At 45.7% G+C, this 18,678-nt stretch overlaps 1 protein-coding gene and 1 long non-coding RNA gene across 2 annotated transcripts; one reads left to right on the forward strand and one right to left on the reverse strand.

Annotated features, from left to right (window-relative positions):
- Positions 1-1,062: 1,062 nt before the first annotated feature.
- Positions 1,063-6,724, forward strand: LOC115178762 (gamma-adducin-like). The gene is made up of 2 exons (XM_029740052.1): positions 1,063-1,216; positions 3,710-6,724. Exon 2 carries the CDS (start codon positions 3,721-3,723, stop codon positions 3,958-3,960), a length of 240 nt encoding a protein of 79 aa, XP_029595912.1. The 5' UTR covers positions 1,063-1,216; positions 3,710-3,720; the 3' UTR covers positions 3,961-6,724.
- Positions 6,725-7,602: 878 nt separating this feature from the next.
- Positions 7,603-8,213, reverse strand: LOC115178763 (uncharacterized). Its single transcript, XR_003872694.1, has 3 exons — positions 8,186-8,213; positions 7,790-7,861; positions 7,603-7,639 (listed from the first exon to the last, which is right to left on the reverse strand). It is a non-coding gene; the product is annotated as an uncharacterized LOC115178763 (long non-coding RNA).
- Positions 8,214-18,678: the final 10,465 nt, after the last annotated feature.

Consider the following 18,678-nt stretch of genomic DNA (forward strand, 5'->3'; position numbering starts at 1 on the left):
AGTGGTAAGAGAGAGTCACACAGAGAAGGCACACACCCATACAGAACCACAGACAAACACACACACACCCATACAGAACCACAGAGAAACACACACCAGTCATCTACCATGTTATACACTAGTCAAATGAGTAGTATTCCCCTCCGTGAAAGCTGCTACTACTTCCATAGACAGTCCGATAACAGGGAATTGTCAATGGCTTGGAGCCCCATTTCAGCCAATCAGATTGCAGATGTCTCTAAACCCGTTTGATAAGCCACAACACCATTTTTAGTGAGTTCTTGCAGTCAGAACCATCCCTCCATCCTATGAGTAAGGCGGCCAACAGAACAGACAGACTGGCCCACAGCAGGTTTTCACACCCACTGTATGAGTGGGCCCGGTTGCCATGACACCATCCACCCCGTATCCCCACCTACTCTACACCAGTCCAATCTGGATTCCATATTATGCTCCTTATAGAATGTTCTTATGCTCCTTCTAGAATGTTCTTCTGCATGTCTGTGCTCACAGTAATACTATGTGCTGTTATGTATACTATGATGCTGATAGTCTCAAGAATGACTGTTTGTCTGTAATGCTGCTGTGATAATGAATGGGTTTTTGGAATGGCACTGATGTATACTTCTAAACTAATAGTATTACTAATGGCCAGAACAATGACCTGGTGGTTAAATGAACCACGTTAACCCGTTAGATTCCTCACAGTATGTACTGGAGGTACTGTACGACCACTATGTTCCATGTGCCCCAACGTAGCCTGGTCCCAGATCTGTTTGCGCTGTCTTGTCTCTAACATGTGTGTCAACACTAATCTCTCACCCCCAAACCCTCACTTCCCTCTCTCACCCCCCCAACCCTACTCCTACCAACCCACTCCCTCACCCTTACCCCTCTCCCCCTCTTCACCCCCTGACCCCTTACTCCCACCCCTTCAACCCTCATCCCAATCCCTCACCCCTCCTGACCCCTTCAACCCTCATCCCAATCCCTCACCCCCTCCTCACCCCTTGACCCCTTCAACCCTCATCCCAACCCCTCACCCCCTCACCCCCTCCTCACCCCCTGACCCCTTACTCCCACCCCTTCAACCCTCATCCCAACCCCTCACCCCCTCCTGCAGATGACGAGCACGACCTAACCTCCAACGACGCTTCCACTCTCTCTCAGTCTCTGTCCCAAACTCAGTCCCCGCAAATAACTCCAGCTAAAGAAGGTATCCCACAGAGAGAGAGAACGTTGTGAAATGTGTTCATGTGTTTGTTTGTGTGCGTTTCAACAGAACAGGCTTTACTAAGGTTGTGCTGTGTTTTATTATGTCAAAAACACATTCTACATTCCTTTGGTTCCACTTTTACCTCAAATGTTATAATAGATACAAAGTTATATGGAAACCTACTACATTGCTATTGTGAAATCAACTTTACTATGTTTAATCAGTACCAATTCTATAGTGTCTTACTTCCTCTTAATAAGTAACAATGACTCAGTTTTACTTCCTGTAGTAACTACTTCCTGTCCCTTTGAACAACAAACACCAACACCACGTAACTACAGAACACTAGAGTAGCCATCAACACAGTTCCCCACAGCAAACTGCTCCGTGTGTGTGTGCGGGCGACCCAGTTTTTGACTTAAGTCAACCAGTTCTTCTCCTGTGGGGGCCAAGTCGGGTCGATTGTTGCTCAACAAGCTCTTATGATGTCACACGTTGGTTCATTGTAATACATTGAAATGATCTGGTAACAGAACAGTAGAACAGTGCTTGTAAAGAACAGTCTTCGCTGTGGTAACTGGACAACACATAGTCACATTAACCTCTCTAGGGCAGGTGGCACCAAATCGTCCCACCTACGTAACAGCCAGTTGAATCCTGTGGCGCGATTTTCAAATACCTTAGAAATGCTATTACTTCAATTTCTCAAACATGACTATTTTACAGCTATTTAAAGACAAGACTCTCGTTAATCTAACCACATTGTCCGATTTCAAAAAGGCTTTACAACGAAAGCAAAACATTAGATTATGTCAGCAGAGTACCCAGCCAGAAATAATCAGACACCCATTTTTCAAGCTAGCATATAATGTCACAAAAACCCAGAAGACAGCTAAATGCAGCACTAACCTTTGATGATCTTCATCAGATGACACACCTAAGACATTATGTTATACAATACATGCATGTTTTGTTCAATCAAGTTCATATTTATATCAAAAACCAGCTTTTTACATTAGCATGTGGCGTTCAGAACTAGCATACCCCCCGCAAACTTCCGGGGAATTTACTAACAATTTACTAAATTACTCACGATAAACGTTCACAAAAAGCATATCAATTATTTTAAGAATTATAGAAACAGAACTCCTCTATGCACTCGATATGTCTGATTTTAAAATAGCTTTTTGGTGAAAGCTCATTTTGCAATATTCTAAGTAAATAGCCCGGCATCACAAGGCTAGCTATTTAGACACCCACCAAGTTTAGCCTTCACCAAAATCAGATTTACTATAACAAAAATGTTATTACCTTTCCTGTTCTTCGTCAGAATGCACTCCCAGGACTTCTACTTCAATAACAAATGTTGGTTTAGTCCCAAATAATCCATCGTTATATCCAAACAGCGGCGTTTTGTTCGTGCGTTCACGACACTATCCGAAATGGTAAATAAGGGTCACGAGCATGGCGCATTTCGTGACCAAAAAATTCTAAATATTCCATTACCTTACTTCGAAGCATGTCAACCGCTGTTTAAAATCAATTTTTATGCAATTTATCTCGTAAAAAAGCGATAATATTCCGACCGGGAATATGCGTTTAGCTAAATAGAGGAAAAAAAAGAAAGACGGGGGCGGCCAATGCACGAGCCTAAGCCCTTTGTCCTCTGATCGGCCACTTGACAAAGGCGATATTGTGTTTCAGCCTGGGGCTGCAATGACGACATTCAGCATTTTCCCGTGCTTTGAGAGCCTATGGGAGCCGTGGGAAGTGTCACGTTACCGCAGAGATCCTTTGTTTTGGAAAGAGATGTCAAAGAAAGCCAATAAATGGTCAGACAGGCCACTTCCTGTAAAGGAATCTCTCAGGTTTTTGCCTGCCATATGAGTTCTGTTATACTCACAGACACCATTCAAACAGTTTTAGACACTTTAGGGTGTTTTCTATCCATATCTAATAAGTATATGCATATTCTAGTTACTGGGTAGGAGTAGTAACCAGATTAAATCGGGTACGTTTTTTATCCGGCCGTGTAAATACTGCCCCCTAGCCCTAACAGGTTAACATTGGCTGTGAACTCTGTTGAAAAAGGTCTTCATTGAACTTGTGTTGATTAGTTAACAGATACCAGCTGTACTGTAATGACAGATTTCAGATAGGGTAGGGGACATCAGTTGACATCCTCTCCTAGGCTGCTCTTGGTTCATGGTAAATGTAGCACCTAGGGTTGAAATTTCCCCAAAATTCCCAGGTTTTCCAGAAATCCCGGTCGGAGGATTCCCAGATTCCCTGGTTATTCCTTCCTGATTCCAGGGTCGTCCAACCAGGATTTCTGAGAATTTGGAAAAGTTATACATAGTAGCACCTGAACATATTTGTGGTCAAAACATAGTATACAGGCCTGTAGCAGACGCAGAATCAGGTTTATTGTTGTTGTGGTTGGTGGCGTTCTACCCTGTCTGACCTCTGACCCCTCTCCGCTGCTCTTTCCAGAGAACCACACGATGCAGAACGGCAAGGACGGCGGCGACCATGAGGTGAACGACGAGCTGAGCAAACGGGTCAGTCATCTGACCACCAGCGTGGAGAGCATTGAGGTCAAGGTCCACACTGGCGAGAAGATCGAAGACTCCGCCCTCTCCCCCGAGAGCTCGCCCTCCAAGTCCCCCAACAAGAAGAAGAAGAAGTTCCGCACTCCCTCCTTCCTCAAGAAGAACAAAAAGAAAGAGAAAATGGAGGCCTAGAGAAAGAGAGATGGCGGGCGGGAGTGATATTAAAGCCTTTATACAGTTTAAGAAGAGAGGGGACCCCTCCTATTTTTTTGTCTGTTTTTATTTTAGTTTTGTTTTTGTCAGTGTCCTCTTTTGTCATTTAAAAAAAAAAAGATTTTATTTTGATTGTATTTTTTAACAAATTGTTCTTTTAAGTTAACATTTTTTAGACTTGCGCGAAAAGTGATGAATTGAGTTGAGGATTCTCTTCCTAGAAGTGAAGGCTCATTGATTTGGGAAGGCGAGGATTAAAATGATAAAGCTGCAACATCTGATTCTGGAAAACTGACTCCTCCCCCATGTTCAATATTCACTGCCATTGGCTGATTATGTTATTTCTTCTCTGCCATTGGCTAATTGTTGATTATGGAATTAGAAACAGCCAATCATATTCCTTGCTTCATAATCTCCAGCCGACACTGGCGGGTCTAGATATGCATCAGTGGTATTATTAAACTGCACAATATGGTGACTAGCTAGCGTACGGAAACGCTTTACGCCCTTATGGTAACCATAACAACCACCATGTTCTTTTCGCTTAGATTTTCTCCTCATATGATGTCTGCTTCAATACATAGAGGACTGAAATCAGAGGGGCCACAAAGTAATAGTCAGACTGGAAAACTGGTTTGAGATGGTTTAAAATGTACAGGTTTTCTTTCTTTCACTCTTGCTTCTTGTTTTCGCTTTCACTCTCTGCCTCTTGCTTCGCTTTTCTCTTTCATCCCTCTTTTTATTGCTCCTCCTCCTCTCTCACCTTCTGTTAAAAGTGAATCTGTATTTACATTACCTAGCTCTCTTCTAGTCGACCTCCGACCTTCATCTCAGTTGTTCACCGCTGCTGATTCACTCTAAACTCACATACATTTTTTATTGTCCTCTCTTGATAATTTCATTTTGCCAAACTAAAAGGAATAAAAAAACAATCACGTTTTAGTGAAGAATCATCATTTATATACTTTTAAATCTCATTTAGATCATATAAACATGTCATCTCATTAAATATATTACATTTTTGTATTTTTAATTGAACACAATTTGGTAGTAGTCATCTCACTCAGCTTTGTGCTCATTTCTATACTTTTACAGAGAAATGCAAGATGTTACGCATGTTTTTGCAAGAATCTGAATTTATATGGCTGACTCTAGTGTTGCCTGCAGGTTTCTCTCAAATTATATTCTTGTTCAGATTACAAAAAAATACTATATAACTGAGATATATGAAAACTGGATATGTTGGGTATAGATTTTTAACTATATATTTTGTATTTTATTGTGCTGCACTTTTACTGTGGTAGAACTATAACACAATGTAGTTGCAGGTGGTTTCTACTATGAAGGAGATTCTAGAAGCAGAAGAACCAATAGAATCTATAGAAGCAAGAAAGTAGATAGCAGGAGCAGAGTACGGAAGATACACTTTAGGTTGTGGAAAGTGAGTTGTTTCAGAACAAAAATATATAGATTTGTGTCACGCTTGAAAAAATATTATTTCTCAGTAAAAAACAACAAAATAAATTAAACCGGTCCCAAAATACAAAAAGTATCTTCAGTTCTAAAATAAAAATCATGGGCCTTGAGCGTGGAACTGGTGCCGTTGTTGCTATGGTGTGTATTTTGTGTGTGATTTTTATTTTTTAAAGGCATATACTATATTTTTCTCCTATATTTTAAATCATGAGACAAGGGTTGAGAATCTTATCCTGCCCGCACCCGGGCGACAAATTTAGCAGGAGTGCTCCCCGGATTGTCATTAGGCCTCTAAGTCGCCCCTATGTCATGCCTATGACTGCTCATAAGACCACTTTGACAGCTCATAGTTGCCTAGACATTGTTTGCGTAGCCTCTTTAGCCTCTCTCTTTAGTTTCTCTTTTTATTTGCATCTCAACAGCTCCTTTCACGACGTTGTCGGTTGTGGAAACTGGAACTCGTGTTGTTATTTCTCAAGAAGATAGAAATCATGGAAGAGAGATGACTAAGTGGCATGTAGACATACAGTTCATATACAGATGTACCAATATCCCAGCTAGCAATGTGAACTATTGGATTTGGAACACAGAGAGAGGGATGGGGCAAGAGAAGGAGAGGGGGATGAAAGGAGGGAAGGAGAGAGGCACGTCTTTAGCTGTGTAAATAGCCCTATCATCTGTCTCAGAGCAGAGTTGAGCTTTTTGGTCTCACAGTTACATGAACAGCTGGGAAAAGGGTTGAGGTGTGTGAGTTTTAGAACATGTAAAAGTGTATGTGTGGGGTGGGGTTTTAGGGAGAACTATGACAACACACCACGTTTTTAGAATTACTCACAATTGTACAATTTTTTTTCATACCATTTCTCCTTTTTGACAGTTCTTATTTTTCATCTTTCCATTTGTATCAGACAGGTTTTCAGTTCAGTCTTTTTCGTTTACCAAGTACTAGGTTTCTCCTTCCTTATTAACCATTTACAGTACGAGCGTTTACAAACCGCTCTCAGATGAATTGAGTTTGCGTTTGCATTCTTTTATTTCCTATTCTCTCCCATCTACCGACCGTTTGCACCTTTGTTTTACTAACGAATGCCTCTGTCCACCATTTTGTTTCTGTTTATAAAAAAAGAAAGGATCGCTTTAGCATGCAAGTAATGAGCCAAGTAATGAACAAAAATCCTATTAGAAAAGGTTCTTCTATAATGGAGTTGCTTTCAGATGTGTTGCTAATCAGTGTAAATTCACAAAATAAAACTGTATTTTAAGAAACGGAAGCTTTATTTTTCATTTCCATGTCTTGTTAAACTGATTGAAGTGGCGGACTCCTTTTATGGAGTCATTTTAGTGCCAAAAGAAATTGAATTCCGATCCAATTTATTTTGGCGCAAAAATCACCCCATAATCATCTACAATCCACATTCATAAAAACTCGTATCATTCTTCCAACTGTCTGTTTTTATGTTGAACCATCCACAATCATTTTAAGTTGAACTCATAAACGAAAAGATCCAGTGTGCACATGGGGATGCAATGAAATATATTGTACGGTTTTTGAAAGTTGTTGCTCGGTGTACTGATACTATCCTGTAAATACAAAACCAGTATACACACGTATTATGCAGGTTTCAATGATATATAGAGAACATAGTCCATATGAAAGATGAACAACTGTCAAATTATGCAAAATCCCCTTCAGTGTAAAACCTGGAGGCCAGAAGCATATGTCCATACATTATACTGACACGTATTGGAGGTGATGGAGAAGCTGCTGAACAAATATTAACTTTCAGTCAATCAACCAACCATTATATAGCACTGAGAGGGTGACATATATTTTGTAATATATATATATATGTATGTATGTATGTATTGATAATGCACAGGATAACTTACATATGGCTGCATGTATGTTTGTTTGTTTTGCTTGCTTGGCTGTGTGTGAAAGAGAGGGGGGTGTGTGACGCTACCAATAGGACATCTTGAAAAGAAGGACCTAAACTACTGACTTGACTGGGACCTAAACTACTGACTTGACTGGGACCTAAACTACTGACTTGACTGGGACCTAAACTACTGACTTGACTGGGACCTAAACTACTGACTTGACTGAGACCTAAACTATTGACTTGACTGGGACCTAAACTATTGACTTGACTGGGACCTAAACTATTGACTTGACTGGGACCTAAACTACTAACTTGACTGGGACCTAAACTACTGACTTGACTGAGACCTAAACTACTGACTTGACCGAGACCTAAACTATTGACTTGACTTGGACCTAAACTACTGACTTGACTGGTACCTAAACTACTGATACTGACTTGACTGGGACCTAAACTACTGACTTGACTGGGACCTAAACTATTGACTTGACTGGGACCTAAACTATTGACTTGACTGGTACCTAAACTACTGACTTGACTGGGACCTAAACTACTGATACTGACTTGACTGGGACCTAAACTACTGACTTGACTGGGACCTAAACTACTGACTTGACTGGGACCTAAACTACTGACTTGACTGAGACCTAAACTACTGACTTGACTGGGACCTAAACTACTGACTTGACTGGGACCTAAACTACTGACTTGACTGGGACCTAAACTACTGACTTGACTGGGACCTAAACTACTGACTTGACTGGGACCTAAACTACTGATACTGACTTGACTGGGACCTAAACTACTGACTTGACTGGGACCTAAACTACTGACTTGACTGGGACCTAAACTACTGACTTGACTGGGACCTAAACTACTGACTTGACTGGGACCTAAACTACTTGGGACCTAAACTACTGACTTGACTGGGACCTAAACTACTGACTTGACTGGGACCTAAACTACTGACTTGACTGGGACCTAAACTACTGACTTGACTGGGACCTAAACTACTGACTTGACTGGGACCTAAACTACTGATACTGACTTGACTGGGACCTAAACTACTGACTTGACTGGGACCTAAACTATTGACTTGACTGGGACCTAAACTATTGACTTGACTGGGACCTAAACTATTGACTTGACTAGGACCTAAACTACTGACTTGACTGGGACCTAAACTATTGACTTGACTGGGACCTAAACTATTGACTTGACTGGGACCTAAACTATTGACTTGACTGGGACCTAAACTATTGACTTGACTGAGACCTAAACTACTGACTTGACTGGGACCTAAACTATTGACTTGACTGAGACCTAAACCACTGACTTGACTGGGACCTAAACCATTGACTTGACTGGGACCTAAACTATTGACTTGACTGAGACCTAAACTACTGACTTGACTGAGACCTAAACTACTGACTTGACTGAGACCTAAACTACTGACTTGACTGGGACCTAAACTATTGACTTGACTGGGACCTAAACTATTGACTTGACTGGGACCCACCATGATATTTCTTCTATGACACGCCTAATTGTATGTGTATCTATCACAAATGTAATGTGTACGCATCACCTCCAAAGAGTCGTGATTCTGCCAAACCTTCTAGAACTGGAACTGAACCGAATCAATCCAAGAGTTCATTTCATGCTGATGTTAACCAATTACAGTGCAGTGTTGACAGAAAATGGTGACTTTATTGCACGGTAAACATGGGACTGCTAGTGGAGTTGCTAGGCGGCTGCGGGGGTGTGTGTGCCGTTGTGCCTTGACTGCATTTTTCCTCTTTGCAAATAAATAAAATATGAAATATACAAGCAACTCACCATGACGTTATGTGCTTCCTAAATCCGACTGGGAGTGTGTGTGGGGGAGGGGAGAGTGGCTGAGAGTTAGGGGAGTACAGCGATATTACCCGTTCTCTTCTCCTCTCACCCTCTTAAGTGTTGCGTTTGCTTCTGTGTTTTGTCGACAGGAATCATTGCATTGAACTCTGACCCTGACGTTAACGAATGTGATATGATAATGGCACTTTGTTGAGTAAATGTAGACTTTCCTGCACTGAACATTAAAGGCATGCGATCAAGTCAAGAGGTTTGATGCTGTGATGTCCGTAGTTCATTCAACCACTCAGCTAACACGTGTGTAGTGTACAATTCTCAGACCAATTCTTGCTAGTCTACGTCAACTCATTGCCTAATGCTTGTATATTTGAATTATCTTTATGGAGTGAGATAAACATTGCTTAGTCTTGTTATGAGCCACAAATGAGGTATATATACCACAGGAGGTTGGTGGCACCTTAATTAGGGAGGACGGGCTCGTGGTAATGACTGGAGTGGAATAGGTGGAATGGTTTCATACATTAAACATGTGGGTTGATGCCATTCACTCCGCTCCAGCCATTGTTATTCACCGTCCTCCCCTCAGCAGCCTCTACTGATATATATATATATATACTGCCCACTACGCTGGACACACTGACACTCGATGAGGGAACTAGGAGGGGGTCACGGTGCCGTGGTGTCTGTTGAGGGTAGCACCCAAACAACGGCCTCTGTTGGCCAGTTCCACAGTCATAGAGTAGCATATGGAGAGGGGGGGGGCTAGCCTACTGTCCTACTAGTCCATGTCATGGGGGGTCTATTGGGGGAAGCTGTTAAGGGTCTACTGTAGTCCACACTATAGATGTTATGAATGGGGATACTTTGCTAGCACGTGTCAACATGTCATGGGGGAGGGGCCTATTCAGTAGAAGCATCTTGTTTAGCGGTCCCTTGTTCCTCCATATTCATCTGAGTGGTGCCTGGCCTACTGTAGATGCTACTATGTTAATGCTAACCCGTGTCATGGGGGGAAGGGGTGGCAGTCCAAAAATTCAGCCACAAAAATGTACGTAGAACTACGTGTGTGTGTGTGTGTGTGTGTGTGTGTGTGTGTGTGTGTGAGTGTGTGTGTGAGTGTGTATCATGTCGACTCCCCCTGGCTGTGCATCCATCTGGATGAGTCCTGGCTCATGGTTGTGACACTCACAGCACGACTCCGTCTGGAGAACAGAAGCACAGGGGCACTTCCTCTCACCCCCACCCCCCTGTACCCCCGCTCCCAGTTCTCTATCCCCTCTCTACAGGACACCCCTTGCCCCCTCTCTCTGCCATCTTGCCCCCCCTCTCTACCCCCTCGCCCTCTCTCTCTCTACCCCCCTCGCCCTCTCTCTCTCTCTACCCCCTCGCCCTCTCTCTCTCTAACCCCTCACTCTCTCTACCCCCCTCTATCCTTCCCTAATATCCGGTCCCCTCTCTCTAACCCCTCACCCTCTCTACCCCCCTCTATCCCTCCCTAGTATCTGGTCCCCTCTCTCTACCCCCTCGTCCCCTCTCTCTACCCCCCTCTATCCCTCCCTAGTATCTGGTCCCCTCTCTCTACCCCCTCGTCCCCTCTCTCTACCCCCCTCTATCCCTCCCTAGTATCTGGTCCCCTCTCTCTACCCCCTCGTCCCCTCTCTCTACCCCCCTCTATCCCTCCCTAGTATCTGGTCCCCTCTCTCTACCCCCTTCGCCCCCTCTCTCTACCCCCCTCTATCCCTCCCTAGTATCTGGTCCCCTCTCTCTACCCCCTCGTCCCCTCTCTCTACCCCCCTCTATCCCTCCCTAGTATCTGGTCCCACCTCTCTTCCCCCTCGTCCCCTCTCTCTACCCCCCTCTATCCCTCTCTACTATCCGGTTCCCTCTCTCTATCCCCTCGTCCCCTTTTTAGTATCCGGTCCCCTCTCTCTACCCCTCTATCCCTCTCTAGTAACCGGTCTCCTCTCTCTACCCCCTCGCCCCCTCTCTCTACCCCCTCTATCCCTCTCTAGTACCCGTCCCCCTCTCTCTACCCCCTCGTCCGATCTCTCCACCCTCTCTGTATCTCTCTCTGTATCCTCCCACCCCTCTCTACCCACTCAATACCCCCTCTCACTATATCCCCTCACCTCTCTCTCCAGCCTCTCTTTCCCCAACTTCTACCCTCTCCCCTATGTCTCTACCCCCTCTCTCTACCTCTCACCCCTTCTCTCTACCCATCCCTCAACAGCCTCCACCAACCCCCCTGCCCTGTCTCCGTTGCCCCTGCTTAATGCAGTGTAACTGTACATGTTCAGAAATAAAAAAAAGCCACCTCCTAGATGAGACTGTACAGACAGATGCTTTCTCTCTCTCTGTCAGCCTGGGTCCTGTGTTTATAGATGGTTGAGTGGTTCCTCTGATGATTAATGTGTGTCCCAAATGGCACCCTATTCACTTTGTAGTGCACTGGGCCCTGGTCAAACGTAGTGCACTATATAGGGAATAGGGTGCCATTTGGGATGCAAATTCTGTTTCCTTCACAGCTCTGAACAGGCTAACAGTGTGGCTCTGTTTAATGCTTCTGCATTTGACTACTAGCTAGTCTAGATATAGAATAAAAAGAAGCTCCACTACCATTGTGATGAAAGATATAAATGAAGTAGAGAGTGAGAGGAGTCAGTGGCATGGATTCCCCCTAACCACAATGACATGATGTTATTTAAGCAATAAGGCCCGAGTGGGTGTGGTATATGGCCAATATACCACAGCTATGGGCTGTTCTTCTTAGGCACGATGCAAAGCGAAGTGCCTGGAAACAGCCCTTAGCCGTGGTATATTGGCCATATACCACAAACCCCCGAGGTGCCTTATTGCTATTATAAACTAGTTACCAATGTAATTAGAGCAGGAAAAACACATGTTTTGTCATACCCATGGTATACGGTCTAATATACCACAGCTGTCAGTCAATCAGCATTCAGGGTTCAAACCACCCAGTTTAGAATCTCTTATTGACTCAGACACACACTCGAATATTGACTCAGATGGCTCAGTATGATGTCATGCGATATTGTGCTTAACCAGACTGGGTTAGTTATGTTGAGTTAGGTTGAGCTGGGTTGGGCCAGAAGACCAGATGGCACTCAATTGCATATTCCTCACATCCTCTTTCCTCGTCTCCTTCTCAAAATCCATTGGATGAGAAAGCCAAAGGTCCCTCCCCTCCGACCTTCTCGTCCAATGGGTTTTGAGAAGGAAACGAGGAGAGATGACGCAAGGATTATGCAATTGTGAAAAGGCCATGGACTGCTGGACCCCATGCCTGCTCTGTCCTGTCCTGTTCTGCCCTGTCCTGCTCTGTCCTACCCTGCCCTGTCCTGCTCTGTCCTGCCCTGTCCTGTCCTGCTCTGTCCTGCTCTGTCCTGCCCTGTCCTGCTCTGTCCTACCCTACCCTGTCCTGCTCTGTTCTGCTCTGTCCTGTCCTGCTCTGTCCTACCCTACCCTGTCCTGCTCTGTCCTGCTCTGTCCTACCCTGCCCTGTCCTGCTCTGTCCTACCCTGCCCTGTCCTGCTCTGTCCTGCCCTGTCCTGTCCTGCTCTGTCCTGCTGTCCTGCTCTGTCCTGCCCTGTCCGGTCCTGTCCTGTCCTGCTCTGTCCTGCCCTGTCCGGTCCTGCCCTGTCCTGCTCTGTCCTGTCCTGCTCTGTCCTGCTCTGTCCTGCTCTGTTCTGCCCTGTCCTGCTCTGTCCTACCCTGCCCTGTCCTGCTCTGTTCTGCTCTGTCCTGTCCTGCTCTGTCCTACCCTACCCTGTCATGCTCTGTCCTGCTCTGTTCTGCTCTGTCCTGTCCTGCTCTGTCCTACCCTACCCTGTCCTGTCCTGCTCTGTTCTGCTCTGTCCTGTCCTGCTCTGTCCTACCCTACCCTGTCCTGCCCTGTCCTGCTCTGTTCTGCTCTGTCCTGTCCTGCTCTGTCCTACCCTACCCTGTCCCGCTCTGCTCTACCCTGCCCTGTCCTGCTCTGTCTTGCCCTGTCCTGTCCTGCTCTGTCCTGCTCTGTCCTGCCCTGTCCTGCTCTGTCCTACCCTGCCCTGTCCTGCTCTGTTCTGCTCTGTCCTGTCCTGCTCTGTCCTGTCCTGCTCTGTCCTGCTCTGTCCTGCTCTGTCCTGCCCTGTCCGGTCCTGCCCTGTCCTGCTCTGTCCTGTCCTGCTCTGTCCTGCTCTGTCCTGCTCTGTCCTGTCCTGCTCTGTTCTGCCCTGTCCTGCTCTGTCCTACCCTGCCCTGTCCTGCTCTGTTCTGCTCTGTCCTGTCCTGCTCTATCCCACCCTACCCTGTCCTGCTCTGTCCTGCTCTGTTCTGCTCTGTCCTGTCCTGCTCTGTCCTACCCTACCCTACCCTACCCTGCCCTGTCCTGCTCTGTTCTGCTCTGTCCTGTCCTGCTCTGTCGTACCCTACCCTGTCCTGCCCTGTCCTGCTCTGTTCTGCTCTGTCCTGTCCTGCTCTGTCGTACCCTACCCTGTCCTGCCCTGTCCTGCTCTGTTCTGCTCTGTCCTGTCCTGCTCTGTGCTACTCTACCCTGTCCCGCTCTGTCCTACCCTGCCCTGTCCTGCTCTGCTCTCCTCCCAGCCCTGGTCACGCAAACTCCCTTCTCTGCCCTGATCTCCAGTGTCTTCAGCAACAAATCTTCACAATGGACACATGTGACAGTGGATGTTTGGCAGCGAGTGTGGGGATGTGTGAGTAGGAGAGGTGGGGTGTGTGTGTGTGTGTGTGTGTGTGTGTGTGTGTGTGTGTGTGTGTGTGTGTGTGTGTGTGTGTGTGTGTGTGTGTGTGTGTGTGTGTGTGTGTGTGTGTGTGTGTGTGTGTACAGTCAGTACAGATGTATCCCTCATCAGTAAAGGTTCTGAATAGAGGAGAATAGGAGAGGAAGACAACGGATACAGGAAGAATCCTCTCACCCCTCCTATCCTCTCCTTTCTCACCCTGACAGAAGGAGAGTCTCTGGGGAGTCACACTTACATTTCCTCCCTCCCCATCCCACCCCTCCATCGTCTCCCTCCAAATCTCTACAGGCCCGGCTGTCTGGGCGGAGAGAGAGAAAGAGAGAGCGAAAGGGGGAAGTGAAAGAGCGAGGAGAGAGAGTTTAGTTGAGTTCTCTCCAACAGGAAATTACCCATGTTGTTTTCAGAGTGCCCTAATCCCTTTTTAATATCAGGTTGTGGGGCAACCAGGTGGAGGCGGATAGGTGGGAAAAGAGAAGGAAAACAGAGAGAGAAAGACAAAGAAAGAAAGAAAGAAAGAAAGAAAGAAAGAGAAAAAAAGAAAGAAAGAAAGAAAGAAAGAAAGGAGAGAGAGAAACAGAGACAACAAGTGTGCAGTAACAATTGGCAAAAAACGCACATTTCTTTCCACGGGGCCGGGGGGTGAGACAGGGATGCAGCTTAAGCCCCACCCTCTTCAACATATATATCAATGAATTGGCGAGGGCACTAGAACAGTCTGCAGCACCTGGCCTCACCCTACTAGAATCTGAAGTCAAATGTCTACTGTTTGCTGATGATCTGGTGCTTCTGTCCCCAACCAAGGAGGGCCTACAGCAGCACCTAGATCTTCTGCACAGATTCTGTCAGACCTGGGCCCTGACAGTAAATCTCAGTAAGACAAAAATAATGGTGTTCCAAAAAAGGCCCAGTTGCCAGGACCACAAATACAAATTTCATCTAGACACCGTTGCCCTAGAGCACACAAAAAACTATACATACCTTGATCTAAACATCAGCACCACAGGTAACTTCCACAAAGCTATGAACGATCTGAGAGACAAGGCAAGAAGGGTCTTCTATGCCATCAAAAGGAACATCAAATTTGACATACCAATTAGGATCTGGCTAAAAATACTTGAATCAGTTATAGAACTCATTGCCCTTTATGGTTGGGAGGTCTGGGGTCCGCTCACCAACCAAGAATTCACAAAATGGGACAAACACCCAATTCAGACACTGCATGCAGATTTCTTCTAAGATATCCTACGTATACAACGTAAAACACCAAATAATGCATGCAGAGCAGAATTAGTCCGATACTCGCTAATTATCAAAATCCAGAAAAGAGACGTTAAATTCTACAACCACCTAAAAGGAAGCGATTCCCAAACCTTCCATAACAAAGCCATCACCTACAGAGAGATGAACATGGAGAAGAGTCCCCTAAGCAAGCTGGTCTCGGAGCTCTGTTCACAAACAGACCCCACAGAGCCCAAGGACAGCAACACAATTAGACCCAACCAAATCATGAGAAAACAAAACGATAATTACTTCACACATTGGAAAGAATTAACTAAAAAACAGAGCAAAGTAGAATGTTATTTGGCCCTAAACAGAGAGTTATTTGGCCCTAAACAAACCGTTACAACACTGGCAGAATACCTGACCACTGTGACTGACCCAAACTTAAGGAAAGCTTTGACTATGTACAGACTCAGTGAGCATAGCCTTGCTATTGAGAAAGGCCGCTGGTGGCAGACCTGGCTCTCAAGAGAAGACAGGCTGAGCTGCACTTCCTAACCTCCTACCAAATGTATGACCATATTAGAGACACATATTTCCCCCAGATTCCCCTGCCCCACAAATAATTTGAAAACAAACCCAATTTTGATAAACTCCCATATCTACTGTGAGTTACCACAGTGTGCAATCACAGCAGCAAGATTTGTGGCCTGTTGCCATAAGAAAAGGGCAACCAGTGAAGAACAAACACCATTGTAAATACAACCAATATTTATATATTTTCCCTTTTGTACTTTAACTATTTGGAACTTTTATGAGTGTAATGTTTACTCTTATTTTTTATTGTTTATTTCACTTGTGTTTATTATCTACTTCACTTGCTTTGGCAATGTTAACATATGTTTCCTATGACAATAAAGCTCTTAAATTGAATTGAATTGAAATTGAATTGAGAGAGAGACATGGTGTTGGGCGGGGGGTAGAGGTAAAGGAGACAGAGGGAAAATGGAGACAAAAGACAAACCAGGACAGCCTAAAAGATTCCATTGTCTGTCTGTCTGTCTGTCTGTCTGTCTGTCTGTCTGTCTGTCTGTCTGTCTGTCTGTCTGTCTGTCTGTCTGTCTGTCTGTCTGTCTGTCTGTCTGTCTGTCTGTCTGTCTGTCTGTCTGTCTGTCTGTCTGTACATAACCACTAATACTGTACTATGTGCTATTAGATGTGAATATAATTGTGGTGAAAGACAATAAACAAAATAACATTCTTCATTGGTAAAAGCTCCTAATATGGGGATATACATGTGGTGAGTGTTGCCAGCTCAGCTAGTGGACAGATAGAGACTATGACAGCAAGACAGAGACAAGAAGGATTCCAAGCCATTAATCTGTGTCACTTAGTAGAAATCTATCCTCCCATTAGGCTGCCACTGTGGAGATAGGCAGTACAATGAGACGGAACACCCTGGAGACGGAACTCACAGTACAGGGGTCATACCTTATTGACCTCTATGGCTGATGCACCGTCACTGTGTCAGGAGGGTGAGGTCTGTATCTCCCCCCCAGTAGTCACCCACAGGTTGAGGGGGTGAGAGGCTGAGGGGGTGGGAGAGAAAGAGAAAGGGAGGGAAACAGAGAAAGGAGAGAGAAAAGACATGGTGCCGTCTCCATTAAAGCCTTTGTCGTGATCACGTAGCTCCTTCCTAGCCCCCTCCGCTCAGTCCCCTGCGGCTGCAATGACCTCTTTTCACAGGCCGGTTGGTGACACACACACACACACACACACACACAGTACGTATAGATAGGATTTGGATCACAGTTACAGTGCTATTTGGGTTGTTAATTGGATTCGTTACAACATTTCTTGATTTATTTGTCTTTTAATTATTTATTTTTACATTTTACTGCATTGTTAGGTGCTAGCAACATAAGCATTTCACTGCACCAGCTATAACATTTGTTAAACTGTGTACGCGACCAATAAACTTTGATTGGATTGGATTTGACACTCACTCATACATACACATGACTACATGCTTTCTCTCTCTCTCTCTCTCGGTCTCTCTCTCTCTCACCCAACATACATACCCAAACACACATGCTTTCTCTTCCTCCCCGACTCTCTCTTCCCCCACCGTGTCTCTCCCTCCTCCACACACACAGGAACCTACAGTATTATATGAGCTGTGTAGTGTAGGCTGGTGCCGCGCCACAAACACACCAACTGTCCCAATGCACACGTTGTGGCTGAATCCCAGGTTGTCAAGCCCCTCACCACACAGAAGATCCCTGGAGTTAAGTCAGTGTCAGTCTTCAGTGGGTCATGATATAGGATCCCGCTCTGTAAGACTGGATATAGGGCAGTAGGCCATGGGGTGGTGTATTCCAGAGGCAGTATGTAGAAAAAGCCATGGCATATGGTTTACATCGTTTTCATGCTTTCACTCGTGCCCTGTGGATGGGGGCATTGTCATCCCATGGGGGCATAGCCATGGTAGCCAAAATAATGGCCTGCCCATTACATGACCCTAAGCATGATGGGATATTAATTGCTTAATTAACTCAGGAACCACACCTGTGTGGAAGCACCAGCATTCAATATAATTGACTGTTGTGATACAGCCTGGATTCGAACCTGTCCGACAAGCACAAATATTACAAGAACACATTCTTCTGAAAGTACCCTGGGTGAAGGTGCCATAACAGTACAGGGAGTTCTGTGGGTCAGGTTGCAACAGCAAAGTCCTTGAATCGTCCTAATGACATTACTATGTAAGTAATATTAACAATACATGTTTTCAAGATAGGCACGTAAGTCCACTTTCTTTCTTTCTCTTTCTCTCCGTCCGACACCTTCCCTTGTTCATTTCTGTACATGTAACCTCATAGAGGTCGTAGGTGGCGGGCCAGTGAGTGGGGGGGTTGGTCGGGTCGGGCGGGTCAGGTGACCGCAGTAAGGGAGGGGTGTGATGGGGGGGGGGGGCTCAGCTCTCTAAGCACCCGTCTCTGCCAAGCCTTTCAACGGGGGACTGTTTTAAACTCCGTAGGAGGGCATGCTCCCTTCACAGACGTCTCCGTAGGAGGGCATGCTCCCTTCACAGACGTCTCCGTAGGAGGGCATGCTCCCTTCACAGACGTCTCGGTAGGAGGGCATGCTCCCTTCACAGACGTCTCCGTAGGAGGGCATGCTCCCTTCACAGACGTCTCCGTAGGAGGGCATGCTCCCTTCACAGACGTCTCCGTAGGAGGGCTTGCTCCCTTCACAGACGTCTCCGTAGGAGGGCGTGCTCCCTTCACAGACGTCTCCGTAGGAGGGCGTGCTCCCTTCACAGACGTCTCCGTAGGAGGGCGTGCTCCCTTCACAGACGTCTCCGTAGGAGGGCGTGCTCCCTTCACAGACGTCTCCGTAGGAGGGTGTGCTCCCTTCACAGACGTCTCCGTAGGAGGGCGTGCTCCCTTCACAGACGTCTCCGTAGGAGGGCATGCTCCCTTCACAGACGTCTCCGT

The sequence above is a fragment of the Salmo trutta genome, chromosome 38 (assembly GCF_901001165.1).
Source record: "Salmo trutta chromosome 38, fSalTru1.1, whole genome shotgun sequence".
Lineage (NCBI taxonomy): Eukaryota > Metazoa > Chordata > Actinopteri > Salmoniformes > Salmonidae > Salmo > Salmo trutta.

What these genes read in the sequence shown, in the direction of transcription:
- LOC115178762 (XM_029740052.1), top strand. Translation starts at nt 3,721, where the DNA reads ATGCAGAACGGCAAGGACGGCGGCGACCATGAGGTGAACGACGAGCTG.